The sequence below is a fragment of the Pinus tabuliformis genome, chromosome J (assembly GCF_031772625.1).
Source record: "Pinus tabuliformis cultivar Carrire ecotype Pingquan chromosome J, CPIR1, whole genome shotgun sequence".
NCBI lineage: Eukaryota > Viridiplantae > Streptophyta > Pinopsida > Pinales > Pinaceae > Pinus > Pinus tabuliformis.
Genome location: NC_142295.1, coordinates 616,037,220 through 616,051,581, shown reverse-complemented (window position 1 = coordinate 616,051,581; position 14,362 = coordinate 616,037,220). Strand labels below are relative to the sequence as shown.

Below are 14,362 nucleotides of genomic sequence, written 5' to 3'. Positions count from 1 at the left end.
GCTCTTCCTTCGTCGGTCCAACCTCAGCCGTGCCTCCACCGTCACATGTGCAATTGCCAAACACGTCCTGCCCTAATCGACTCCTCCTTTTGCGCAACCACTGAACCCTTCTGTGCACCATACGTTGTTTATATATTGTTTTTCCGCCAACTGGAAGAATACTTCACTGCTAAACATTGTCGTTACCTCTGCCCCTATGTATAACCTTGTCGCACAAATCCAAGTTGTCGACTTTCGTTCCAATTTTTCCCAACAATCTGACATCTGCCGCCGCTAATTCATCCTTCAATCCGTCACGCCCTTTTTTTCATTGGTCACCAGTATTCCTCGTTTTCATGATCATAAATTCATATACGTTATATAAAATATATAACTCATTAAAAATTATATAATAATTAAAACAAACAAACAAAACAAATAGTATTAGAAGGTGTTACGATTAGTATGATATGTATGTGGCTAAAGGTTTTATAAAGTGAAATATTTTATATATAGAAGGGAAAAGGTATAAGCAATTAGCAAGCAATATTATATATATATATATATATATATATATTAAAAATAAATAATTAAATTATTTATTTCTCTAAGCTTTTAAGGAAAGGTATAATACGATTGATTCCCTGGAAAGTGATGGTGAGGATGGGAGCTCCCCTGGTGTGACCACACCTTGACACGGGGTCGGCCCTCCGCGGTACAGTTGGTACTCGCCTATAGCGACTAGGCCCGTTCCCTGCAGCTCCTCGACCACTCGTCGTTACGCTCCCCCTGTTCCGTCGCGATCCTACCTTAACCCCCTGCAAAGGTGACTGAACCCTACCGCCCATCAGTTTTGCGCTATTGTTTTGGGTTCCCTCCTGTGACGGTTACTCCAGAAAACGGTGGCAGCTGGTGTAACCCCCGGGGCATCAATGGAGACCGACCTAATAGACTACTCTGAGGACCCCCTCGAGGGCATATCCATTTTTGGCAGGCAGTCCAGCTCCGAGGTTTACTTCCCATTTAGCAGAGAACTTACCGAGGTTATCGCTCCGCTTCTGCCGCTCACGGGTCAGACCAACGCAGTCATCGATCTCCCGGAAGTGCCAGCCTCCTGGCCGGCCTCAGCTGTCCCCCCTTGGCGCCAATCCCCCATCAATTCGCTTCCAGGAGCTCTGGCCCTGATCTGGCAACTGGGTCATCCGACATCTCCTCTCTTCAACCCTCTGCAGCTTCACATTTCCCCTCACAGTCTCTGCAGGGAGAGGCTCCGCCCTTTCTTGCTCCCTCTTTTACGCCCTCGGCTCCTACTCACCCCTCCAGTTGCTACTCAAATGTCCCTCCCCTCCCAGACACTTTCCCTGCTGACCCTGACCTGTCGTCACCAAACCCTAACCCTAACCCTCCTAACCCTAATCTTGAAGAAGACCAAGGGTGTGCAGAGGATGCAGAGCCAAGACTTGGTAAGAGGCAAAGGTGTGTTAAGCCCAGGGCACAAGAAGTATTTATGGACTAGGAAGAGGACTTCCAGTGGCAAGATACCATGGACATGGCGGCGACAGTCTGTTGGCATTATGATACATATGTTGTACTTGATGGCAACCCATTCATCTCAGATGATAAATTATAGTGCAACAAAGTTCACACACTTTCATGAAGATAAAAGTTTCTTTTATGTAGAGAAAAGTTCACGCACTTTCATGAAGATAAAAGTTTCTTTCATGTAGAGAAAAGTTCACGCACTTTCATGAAGATAAAAGGTTCTTTCATGTAAAGAGAAGTTCACGCACTTTCATGCAGAGGAAAATTTTCTTTCATGTAGAAAAAAGTTCACGCACTTTCATGCAGAGAAAAGTTTCTTTCATATAGAGAAAAGTTCACGCACTTTCATGCAGAGAAAAGTTCCTTTCATGAAGAGAAAAGTTCACGCACTTTCATGGTTGGCTCATGGTATTAGTCCGACAGTTTTTGATCCTATGGTTTTGGTCCGTGGTATTGCATCCAAAAGTGTTGACCCCAAGTATTGGGTTCATGGTATTGTGTTATTATGGTTTTGGACCGTGGTATTGTGAAAGGCCTAAGACTATAAAAGAAGAAGGAGATCATTTAGCAAGGCAATCAATCTGAATGAATTGAATATCTAATAAGTGCTAGATCTGAAATATTTGTGATTGGGGTTATGGTGCAGATCTGGATCTGAATGAAGGAGGAACCTTAGCGCATAAAGAAGGATAAGTTCTATTGATGGGTCATAATCTTTGAGCTTGAATAATAGTATCTTTGTATGATTTTGATCTGTTATATGAGGCGCATGCTTGATCTATAAATCTGACAATCTGGGTTAATTAATGTCTGAATATTTGAAAGAATGAATTATTCTTTATAGATCTGTACGCAGGTTCAGTAAAGTGAAAGAGCGTATACACGCTGGTTCAGTAAATGAAAACGACGTATACGCAGGTTGGTCCAAACACAGGAGCGTATGCACGCAGGTTTCAGGTTGTTGAAGTAGCGTACATCTTTTAAATTATGATCTAGCTGCCTCTGTTTATTGCTGCAGCATTCTGGGTTCAGAATTTGGTGTGTGGTTATTGTTACTGTGTTCTAGGTACAGCTGTCAGAGAAGTGTTTACTTGATTCAATGCTAATTGGGGAAAAGGAGATTGTTTGATGCAGATATACTTGATGATTGATTGATGTTCATGGATCCAGTTTGAAAATTTATGAAACGTGGTCCCTGGAAAAAAAGAGAAGGTTGTAGCCTTCAGTAGGCCAGCACCTACGTACTAGTATCTTGGCTAGTACAAGAGCTAAGGGGGTTGTAGCTCCCTTCCAGGAGAAGCTGGAAAACGAGAGGGGGTTGTAGCTCTCTGCAGGTTGTAGCCTGCATACTGGTAAAGGACTGCACCAATACATTGTAAAAGGAAGTTTCTAATTAAAGAAAGATAGAGATGAATTGCAGCAGGTGGTTTTCACCCACATTGGGTTTCCACCTTATATCTTGTGTTCTTGTGTGTGACTGTCTTCTGTTCTGTTTTACTGGTCTGGTTACTGTCTATTTCACTCAAATACACAGATTAATAATCAACATCTGAAAGAGAATGTAAATCATAAGTTTGCATAGTATATGCGGGTTTCCTTCTACATAGTTGCGTATATACGCGGGTTTTACTAACTGAAGTAGCGTATATCCTCTGAATTTTAAAAAGGGAATATTTGGCTTGATAATACTGATTCACCCCCCCCTCTCAGTATTATTTCCAACACAGTCCTGGTAGGCAGAGTTAGGGGATGAAATTACTCTGCGGCAAGACTTAAGCAGTGGGTCACGGAAATCTGGGGCCATCATTTGGCCGATCTTCCTTTTGTACAAACCTTTGTCCGAGGCTGGTTTGCTTTGCGATTTGCGCGAGTAGAACACACCAATTGGGTATTATCTTCCTTCTGGCACATCGAACAGGCCCCGATAATGCTAAGGAGATGGAGTGCGTTGTTTGACCCAGACAGAGAACAGCTTGGGGCTGGGCCAATTTGGGTTTACCTCCCTGGACTGCCACTCCATTTCTGGACCGAAGACATCTTCAGGAGAATTGGGAACTCTCTGGGCACCTATCTAGACTATGATAGATCTTACCTCTCTACTGGAATCATGGCCTATGCACGGATACTGGTTCACCTGGACATCAAAGGAGGGTTGCAGGAACAAGTCACCCTGCGATGGAGGAACTACAACCGCACATAGATACTTGACTATGAGGGGGTCCCCTTTCATTGCAGACGATGCCACAAGGTGGGACACCTCTACAAGGATTGCCCTCTACTCGCGAAATCAAAGGCTGGCAACAAGGGGAAGTCATCTCCCTCAGCAAGAGCTCAGACACAGGCGGATCACTCGGATGAGGCAGAGAAAATGGACACTGATGCAGCTGGATCCAGGCCGGCCTCGACAACTCCGAAGAAGTGCGGAAAACACCTCTCCGGCCTCCTTCACCTCCACTGACCAGGTCTAAGGCGACCACTAGAGTCGCGCTATCTTTGGGTATGTCTATTCCTAACCCTTGCTCTACATCATTTACTAGTACTTCTGCTCATAAGGATAACACTATGGGAGCTCGACAGATCCTGGATATATCGCAACCCAGTCTAAGTCACCCTGTATGCCCCCTCAATTCCCATGTGCCTGTTACATCTTGTACTCCCCCCACCACCTCTGAGGAAATGCCATGGGAATTGAACCCTGGTATCGACCCCACCCCCCATAGATACCACCTCCGCTCACATACTCGGTCACAGGCTCCAGATGCTATAGGCATTGGACTTGACCCTCCCTCCACCACTCCGAAGCTCCCGCGAGGCAGACCTTCCTCCCTGTCAAAAGCTAAACAGAAGGCAGGAATGGAGGTGGCCACAGGTAAACAACTTACTCTCGAAAGGGTCCTTAGAGCGCAGAACCCCCTGGCGCCGTCTCCACCATGAAGGTCCTCTCCTTCAACTGCAGAGGGATTGCTAGTCCTGAGAAAAAACTAGCACTGTGAAGGCTTCTCCAAAAGGAGCCGATTGACATGGTCTTACTACAAGAAACCCTGGGTGTCGCCGATACTATTTCCCCTCTATTGGAGTCCATGCTCCCAGGATGGCATTTCCAAGCCATTGATGTAAACGGATGCTCAGGGGGCATCGCCCTGGGATACAATCCTCGCTTGATTAAATTGATCGGCACTTGGGGTGGTATCAGGTTCATTGGGGCAGATATCTACTCGACCGACTTGGGATCAGAGATCAGACTGTTGAATGTCTATGGGCCCTATCACAACTAGGAGAATTTCTGGGAGCAGCTACTGTCGGCCAACATCTTGCAACCTGACAACATCATTCTGGGGGGAGACCTAAACTTCTCTCTGGGCTTCTTAGAGTCATGGGGGCACCATGCACAAGTTGACCCCTTATCGGCCTTCTTCGAGCACCTCCTAGATCTACACAGTCTCATTGATATCCCATCTGCCAAACTTGTCCCGACCTGGAGGAATAGAAGATGCGGGGAGGATAGTCTGGCCAGGAGACTCAACCGTTTCCTCATCAAGGAACGATTCCTGGAGCAAGGTTTCACTTATCGCCAGTGGGTGGGATCGGGTGGACTATCAGACCATCTGCCGATATATCTTGACATCCGGGGCGATATAAGCAAACCACGAGCCCCTTTCAAATTCAACTCCTCCTAGTTGAAGGATAATTCCTACACCCGCCTCGTCACAGACTTTTGGAAGGCCCATCCACCTGCTGCCAGAGGGAACATCACGGAAGGGTTCGTTGCCAACCTAAAGGAATTGAAGAAACTATCTAAGATATGGGCACATAAAAAGAGATGTGCAGAAGAGCAACTGTTAAAAGATATCGAATTAGAAATTTCCGATTTGGAGGAAAACAGTGGGGGAATCTTCCCATCAAATGAGCTCAGGGATAAGCTCACAGACTTAACAACCAAACGAGGAAACATACTTAAGGACAGGGAGGAAACCTGGAGACTATGGAGCAGAGCGATATGGCTGAAGGAAGGAGATGATAACTCAAAATTCTTTCATAAATTTGCAAACGAAAGAAAAGCTATTAACACAATCTGGAAACTGACAAATGAGCAAGGAATTGAGGTGGACACCTTCCCTCACCTGGCCACTCTAGCTACCTCACACTTCAAACAGATCTACCAGGCCCCTCCCATTGCCACCCTAGCTGAGGTCATCAGGGTTGCACAACTATTCCCCTGGTTTATCGAGCATGAGGATGCTATGGACCTTAATAGAGAAGTCACTCTTGGGGAACTGGAGGCCACCCTAAAATGGTTTAAGAGGGATAAGAGCCCCGGTCTAGATGGTTGGTTAGTGGAGTTCTATCTGGCCTTTTTTGATATCCTAGGGCAAGATTTACTCAAGGTCATCGAGGAATGCAGGATGACTAGCCGAATGCATGGGGCCATTAACTCCACCTTCATCACCCTCATCCCCAAATCAGACAACCCGTCAAATTTCAATGATTTCCGGCCCATCTCCCTATGCAATTGCATATACAAAATCATATCCAAAATCATTGCTAATTGCCTCCGCCCTATACTATCCACCCACATATCTTTAGAACAATTTGCCTTCCTACAGGACCGTCAGATTCATGAAGCCATAGGAACGGCCTAGGAAGTATTGCACTCCATACAGACTAAGAAAATCAAAGGTATGATCCTTAAAGCTGATCTATCAAAGGCTTTCAACTGGGTAAGTTGGTTATACATCAGAATGCTCCTAACTCATTTAGGATTTCCTGTGGGAGTTATAAAATGGATTATGTGCTGCATTACTAATATACCCTTTAGTGTCCTGATAAATGGAGCTGCATCTCCTTTCTTTAGTTCTAAAAGAGGACTCAGACAAGGATGCCCATTATCTCCCCTACTCTTCCTCCTGGTCATGGAAGGGCTCAACAGATTGCTCAAGGATTTGCACCTTAGGGGCAGGCTCTCGGGAATCAGGATCTCGGACAAATGCACGATAACACACCTCCTTTTCGTGGATGATGTGTTAATGTTCCTTAATGGGGGTCTTGGAGATCTAACCACCATACATCACGCCATCAATCTATTCAATACCGCTACGGGCATGATCATTAATAACTCAAAATCCACCATTACCGTTTCAGAATGCTCCCCTCATGAGATTCAGTTTGCACTACAAAGGTTCCCTTTCACCCTGCTGCAGCTAGATGAAGGCCTCCGGTATCTAGGATACAGGCTGAAGCCGCTCGGATACAAAATAACAGACTAGATATGGTTGATTTCTAAGCTTGAAAGGAGACTTAATATATGGTATCACAAGTATCTCTCCAGAGCTAGAAGACTAGTACTCATCAAAGCTGTCCTAGAGGCCACCCCTGTATACTGGATGTCACTTGCATGGATTCCAAGGGGCATTCTCAATAGAATACAAAATCTCTGTTGCAGATTCCTGTGGAAAGGCAAACAAACTGGGAGGATTTTTGCGTGGGCAAAATGGGATCTGCTGTCTATCCCTAAGAAATGGGGAGGATGGGGTATAAAGAAACTGGAAGATTTCTCCTCTGCACTTGCGGCCAAGCTAGGGTGGCAATTAATCACCACTAGTAGCCTTTGGACCAAAGTTGCATCCTCTAAGTATATCGATCCATTAAGGTCGATGGACTATGCAAGGATTGGTATTAAAATTCAACAAGATGAATAGATTTCTTGTAAAATTTTATCAGATTAATTCTATCAAATTAAATGCAATTGCGTACCTGATTCTCCCATCTGATGTCGGTCCACGTTGCTCTGAGTTTTCTGGTTTCGTTACCAAATCAACCGATTCTTCCTTGCCTATTTGGGATGAACCTCTGCAGTTCCCAGATCCAGAGGACTTCAAAATGGAAGTCCTCTGGCCCCTGTGCCCAAAACTCCAAGAACAACTGAAGATTTTCCAATTTTCAGTTCCAAAATCGAGCCCCTGGCTCATCCCTCAAACATATTTATTTTTCCCCCATTCTCTGTATATTTTCCCCCTCCTCCCTTTTTCATGCTCCTCTTCCGTCTATGTATAACATTTCTTGGCGGTCACCGCTTCCTACATGGTGACACCTTCCCCCCTTTGTAACGTGTAACTCCATTTGTCCAAAGCTACAGGGATATTGACATGTATTAGTTTACCTTTAGGATTTTTTATTAGTTTTCTTTAAATGCCCTTAGTTTATAATATTTATTTTATTTTGATTTAAATTTCATATTTTAATAATTATTTAATATAATTTATTAATATTATGGGATATATAAATCAATGTTTTAAGACTCCGACTCCGACTCCGACTCGGCCGAGGATCGACTCCGACTCCGACTCCGAAACGGTAATGACTCGGCCGGCTCGATTTCAATGACTCGGTCGTTGTAAAAAATACATTAAATATTTTTTTTATTTATAAAAACACATAATTTTAAAGATTTTCATTCATGTTTCCAAACACACAGCATTATAATATAGATGGAAGACAACATATGATCAAAGTAGGCTCATGAACCAATCCATTATATCAAAATGGTATCCAATGGCAATACATAGTCAACTGTCATACATGATCGAAGACTCAAAACAAAAAACACATAACCAAGGAGGCTAGAAATGGCCTCTACAACAAAAGTAAACTGTGACGGTGACTAGACTCCAGTATTAGTACTACAGTACTACTGGGCCACTGGCTAGTAGCTACTGTCAGAGGAGCCAAGATCACATCGATCAATCTCTGGATCATCATCATCAGAGTCAGACAGGGGGCCCCATGGCTCCTCCTCATCATCATCATCCCCAACTGCAATTGTAGAAGTGGTACCACTAGCAGGCTGTGCAACTGCAGCAGATGCAAGCTGAGATAGAGTAGATATGCGGTTGCACTTCTGTCGTGGCTGAGCAGAGGAAGCACCTACAACTGGAGTCCCTACTGGCTCTGAGACTGAGGCTGGTGGATTGGGATCTGCATTCAACTGAATAGGCTGAAGTTGAACAGCGTGTTCAAGTTCAACTGATGTCTCCAGATCTAAATCTAAATCAAGATCCTCATCAGGATCAAACTCTGCTGGACAACTCTCCACTACCCAATCTGATGTTGGATCAATGTCTTCCAACACAATGGGATCTGAATTAGGTCTTTTGTTCAGCAAATGGTTTCGTCTGAGCCGAAGGTTGTATTGGACAAAAACTAGATCATTTAACTGTTTTTGATCCAAACGGTTTCTCTTCTTTGTGTGAATCCTCTCAAAGACAACCCAATTGCGCTCACACCCAGTGTTTTTAAAACTGGAACTGGTGACCGGACCGGTCCACCTAATGAACCGGTTTACCGACCGGAACCGGTCTAACCGGGACTGGTTTGGTCTAAACGAACCGGTTTTAGAAAAATACATTAAATAATTATTTTTTAATGAAAAAAACTATTTTTAAGATTTAAAACCATGATTCCAAGCCAATAGAGACAAAATATGGAAAGATTGCTCATTGATATACCATGTAAAGCCTTAAAGGTGAATATATCAAAATGGCACCGAGTGCAATACATATCATCGACAAAATACATAAGCAATGAGGCTCTAAATGGCCACTAGAGTGCAAAAATAAAGCCTACAAACTATGGGGCCAGTGGCCTACTACAAGACTTCAGTCTAGACTCTAGACTCTACATATATGATAATAGCAATACTATAATAGTGATCAACATTATCACTTGAAGTTGAAACTTCTCATGAGTCTCAGTCATCATGATCAAACTCAGTAGGTTGAGTCTCGACTCCCAAACTGTGTAGCCACAAACTTCTCTATTGGTTCAGTGACTTGAGTCTCAAACTTCTGAAGGTATTCTGCCCTAATATGCCCTATTATTTCATTTGGTGCTCCACATGGCTTTACATGGCCTCCTATCTCAGCCAAGTGTTGCTTGAACCTGTTAATACCCCCTCCTTGAATGGATTTTTGGCAATATTTGCAGATCATTTTGCCATCAATCATATCACAATGAGCCCATGCAGTATCTTCGGCTTTTGGAGGCATGATGACTCCCTGGATGGTAGATCATAGAAGTGAGAAGTTTATAACACAAAAAAAAATTCATGGACAGCAGACTCAAATGAGGAATTATCAAGTGCAAATCCTTACCTGGAAATGCAAACTAGCTCCCTTAGCCTCCTCTTGAAGATGGCAACTCCACTGACAGCTACACACTATCTCCAAAATAGCTCCAACTCCAACTCCAAGATGACTACTTCAGCAAAAACTCCACACTCTCCAAGCTCACAAACAAACTCACAAACACTCACAAACACTCCAAATCAGTTGTGTGAGAGAAATGAGAGTGAGAGGGGTGTCTTATAGCAAGTGTGAGGGTGTTTTTGGAGGGAAAACACCTTTCCCTACCCCCCAAAACCCCTAAACCACCACTAACAGCCAAAACCGCAGCGCTTTTTCCTTTTACCGGCGGCCTGTCCATAAACCGGCCGGTTTAGGACGGAACCGGCCGGTTAGCTATAAACCGGCCGGTTCCGCCCTAAACCGGCCGGTTTTTACCGGTTAGGGCTGTATTTTGGGCGAGTGAGGGAGGAAACCGGGTTAGAAGGGCCGGTTCGGACCGGCCAGGCCTCCAACCGGCCGGTTAGGCCGGTTACCGGTTTTTTCCGCCGGTTTTTAAAACTATGCTCACACCCAGATGCACTGCAAGTTTGACTCAAAATACGAATTGCAAACCTTTGCAATTCAGGACGATGGCCACCAAAGGCCTCCCACCATTGTGCTGCAAAAAACATAGGAGTGTAATGAGTTAGCTCAACAAAATTACAAATTATATCTAACTTTCAAATTATAAACGATTTAACAAACTTTAAAGAAAAAGTAAATCTATTAAGAATTTGAAAATTGAAATTTTTGTTTACCTGGCTCATCTGCTTCTCTTGCAATCTTTGCTAGGTTCTTCCCAAAGATACCTGCTGCATTGCTGAAGATATTGGCCTGTCGATGTATCTCCAGCTGATCAGACTCCAATGGGATCATGCGTTCAATGCAATCAACCAGTCCATCTCTGACCTCCCCCCTCAAAGCTCCCGACTCCTTAGCTTTATAATGATACCGTGGGTTCAAAAAATACCCAGCTGCATGTATAGGGCGATGGAGTTGATTGTTCCATCTTTCATCAATGATTGCCCAAATGGGCCCATACTTTGCCACTCTATCCTTGTATACCGTCTTTATTTGCTCCTTTGCTTGATCCATAGCCTCATAAATTAAGCCCATAGCCAACCTTTCCCCATCCACCAACCGCAACACCTTAACTAGTGGCTCAGCAAGCTTCACAATCTCTGCTGCCTTTCTCCAAAAAGTTTCTTCATGGACTTTCCTTTTCAATTCTTTGCCTTCTGGTTTGTTAGATCAATTGCTTTGATTCCATTCATCACTGGAAAACATCTTTTGCAAGTTTCTATGTTGGGAAAGCATAGATTGCAATGTCAAAAAATGTGTAGCAAATCTAGTGATGGCAGGCCTAATAATATCCTTGCCCCCAGTGTGTTTCCTCATGAGGCTCAAAACCAATGTATGATTGTAGATAAATTTTGTTTTGCTTTTGGCATGATCTATAGTGTTTTTGACCCAATCTAATTTTCCAATATCCTCAAGCATGAGGTCTATGCAATGTGCAGCGCATGGGGTCCAAAATATGGTCTTGTGTTTTTCCTCTAACAGTTTACCAGCAAGAACATAGTTAGAGGCATTATCTGTGATGATTTGAACAACATTAGCCACCCCCACCTCCTCAACAACCTGATCCAATAGCTGAAACAACAAGTGGCCATCTTTTATCTTATTAGATGCATCAACTGATTTTAAAAACATGGTTCCCTGTGGGCAGAAGACAAGAAAGTTTATGATGGTACGGTTTCTTTGATCAGTCCATCCATCTAACATGATGGTACACCCTGTTCTTGCACATGAGTCCCTGAACTCTTGCAAATACTCATTAATGGATTGAATTTCTTTCTGCAAACGAAACCCCCTTAGCTCATGCATAGTAGGGCCTTTGAAGCCTTTTCCAACAGCATGTATGGCATCAAACATAGGCTCATAATATGGTGAACGAGCAGCATTAAAGGGGATATCAGCATCATACCACCATCTAGCTATGTAATCACAAGCAGTCTCCCTCAATTCTTTCTTCCAATGGTCATCTAAAGTGGGCTGCATTTGAGTTTTACTAACTTCAGGACCATGTGCATCTGATGGAGAGGAGGGAGTGAAATAACTTTTGATAGTCACATCACCATTTTTCAAATTCATTCTACCCTTTCCCTTATCTTGAACAGAACCAAAAGAGGGAGGAACATATCGGAAAGGGTTGGATGCCTCAGTTTGAGGGATAGAGGAAGAACCCTCAAAATCATAGTGGGGGTTGGTAGCCATCATTTTTTGTATCTCTCTCTTCCTCCCAATTTCAGCCTGCATGTCTTTTTGCCTAGCCTTATCTTCTTTAAATTTCTCAAAGCTGGCCAACAAATTCTTTCTAATCTCCCCAATTTCTGGTGAGGTACATGGGGTAATTTGGCCTCTAATCCTTGCCAAGTGTTGTTTCAGCCTATTAATGCCCCCAAGACCTTCCTTAATTTTCCTATGGCAAAATTTGCATTGCATTTGACTATCAACCATTTCAACATATGCCCAAGCAGGATCTCTTGCTCTAGGTGCCATTTTTTGACTAGGAAATGAAAGCAAACAATCTGAAAATGACAAAAAAAAAACATTGATTCAATGTTCATTTATTTGACAAAAAACACTCTCTAAGCTTTCTAGATATGCACCTAAAATTTACTAAGCAAAAACAGCTCCAAATGGCTGCCCAAGAAGCTCCTCACTCCAGCTACAATGCTCCTCCAAGACTCCTCACTGCTGCTCCAAAACAAGCTCAAGAACTGCTCACTAACTCTCAAAGAAGACTCTCACTCAAATGCATAAGACTGCTGTGAGTGAATGAGAGCACTTGGGTGTGTTAAATAGGGTTTGGGAGGGGGAAATGGACCCCAAAAATCATTTAGCATATTCATATAGCTGTTTGGGGTCCAAACCAAACAAAAAACATTTAAAAAATACATTAAAAAATTACATTTGTTTGCTGTTTATGTGCCTGGGCCGTTCCTTTGTGACTCGGCCGAGTCACATCGGAAACGGCCGGGTTGGCCGAGTCACCCATGATAGATGCTTCAACTCCTCTCTGCTCCACATGTGCATTGGCAATGCAATGACACTATTGTTTCCCAAAACCAACTCTTCTTTAGTTCCGTGCATTCATACAACTGCTCTCATGGATAAGTTGTGAAGGTTAGTAAGTATGGGCTATCACTGGGATATCACTGGGATCCTTTATGGCTGCCTAAACACGAGGGTCATAAGATTATGAAAATAGAATAATTACTAATCAATTTATAGTTAGTCAATACAGTCATGCCTTATTTGTTGATTCTTTGTTTTTTCCTAATAATTGTTACGCAGCAGCACATCATTTTTCAAAGCATTGTTATTTTTTATTTTTTGCATTGGACCTTTATTGCATGTTATTACCCCAGTGTTGAAACCAAAGAGTTGTCAGCAAGGAGGCAAGTGAATGTTTATTGCTTAAATTTATGGATTTAATGAAGGCTTTTACGATCATATGAGGCTCTAATCCTAAAGTTCCCTTTTCCCTTGGTGATTTTCTATTATATTATTTGGACTTCGCAATTTTTGTTCAGTCATATTTTCTGCCATATAATTTTTCTTACTTTCCATGCCTCTTTAGAATTCTGTATGATTTGCTGTACTTCAGGTTTAATGTATATGTTTCCATTCTAAACTTGAAATTTCATATTGGTTGATTTTATCTTGGCAGGTGCATCACCGCAAACTCATTTTTTGTTCTAAACATGCTCCAGGTACTATGATCATCTTATTTCTCTGCTTCTGCAGATTGTATCTAATCATTCACAGTATGGTGTGTTGTGGGTATCCTAAAAGAACATTGTAAATGGTCAAGCAATTTTTGAAATCTGTGTTCCTCACTGTGAAACAGTAAAGGAACATTGGAAATTTCACTTTCTGACCACTATGACAATGCAATTTAATGGATATGAATACTTTGATAATTGTACACTGCATTTTCAGCATGCAGAGTAATAGAAAGAAGTGTACTGGGCCAATGAAAGAATGTAATTGCAAGCATAAAAATTGGTTAAAACTTGTTATAGTGCAGATTATGTAGTCAAAGCAGGTGGTTCAGTCAAGATATTTACCACATATGTTGTTTCATATCTTTGTTTTCTGTTTTCAACAGGCTTTTGGAACCTCCTTTTGACATGAGCCAAGACTGTGAATCATGCGAATATGAGGTTGGAATGTACAATGAGAATCAGGATGAATCTCAAACAATACCGGCAGAAGCACATCAATTCAATGGATTGCAAGGCAGTCTTGATGGACATGCTAAGAGCACACAAATAGATACTTCTCACAACTATCATGTATTGAAAGAACACGATGTGTTAGCTACTGATAGGATGCTGAATACTTGTTCAAATGAGCTTCATAGAGGAAGTAGAAGTGGTGAAGCAGACCTTGAAGTAGGCGGTGCCCAGGATGAATGGAATCTCTATCAAGGTCGATGTCCTTCAGTCAACTGTGGTTCAACCTCTTTTAAAACAGATGATAACAAATTAAGTGCTGATTTTGAGTCTGATCGAAGTAATAGCAGGTCAGATCAATCCCACAACCAGATGGCTGTTTCCCTTGCCATAATGGTAGCTAATATACAAATGATGATCTACTAGTGTCTGCTTGCA

General features: G+C 42.8%; 1 protein-coding gene across 1 annotated transcript in view; it reads left to right on the top strand.

Moving 5' to 3' along the window:
- The window catches only part of LOC149228458 (uncharacterized), a 412,049-nt gene that overhangs the window by 119,500 nt on the left and 278,187 nt on the right, over positions 1-14,362 (top strand). Inside the window, exons 4-6 of the mRNA XM_089380786.1 lie at positions 13,417-13,459; positions 13,689-13,696; positions 13,858-14,274. Coding sequence (XP_089236912.1) covers positions 13,417-13,459; positions 13,689-13,696; positions 13,858-14,274 — 468 coding nt within the window. The remainder of the gene's footprint in view (positions 1-13,416; positions 13,460-13,688; positions 13,697-13,857; positions 14,275-14,362) is intronic.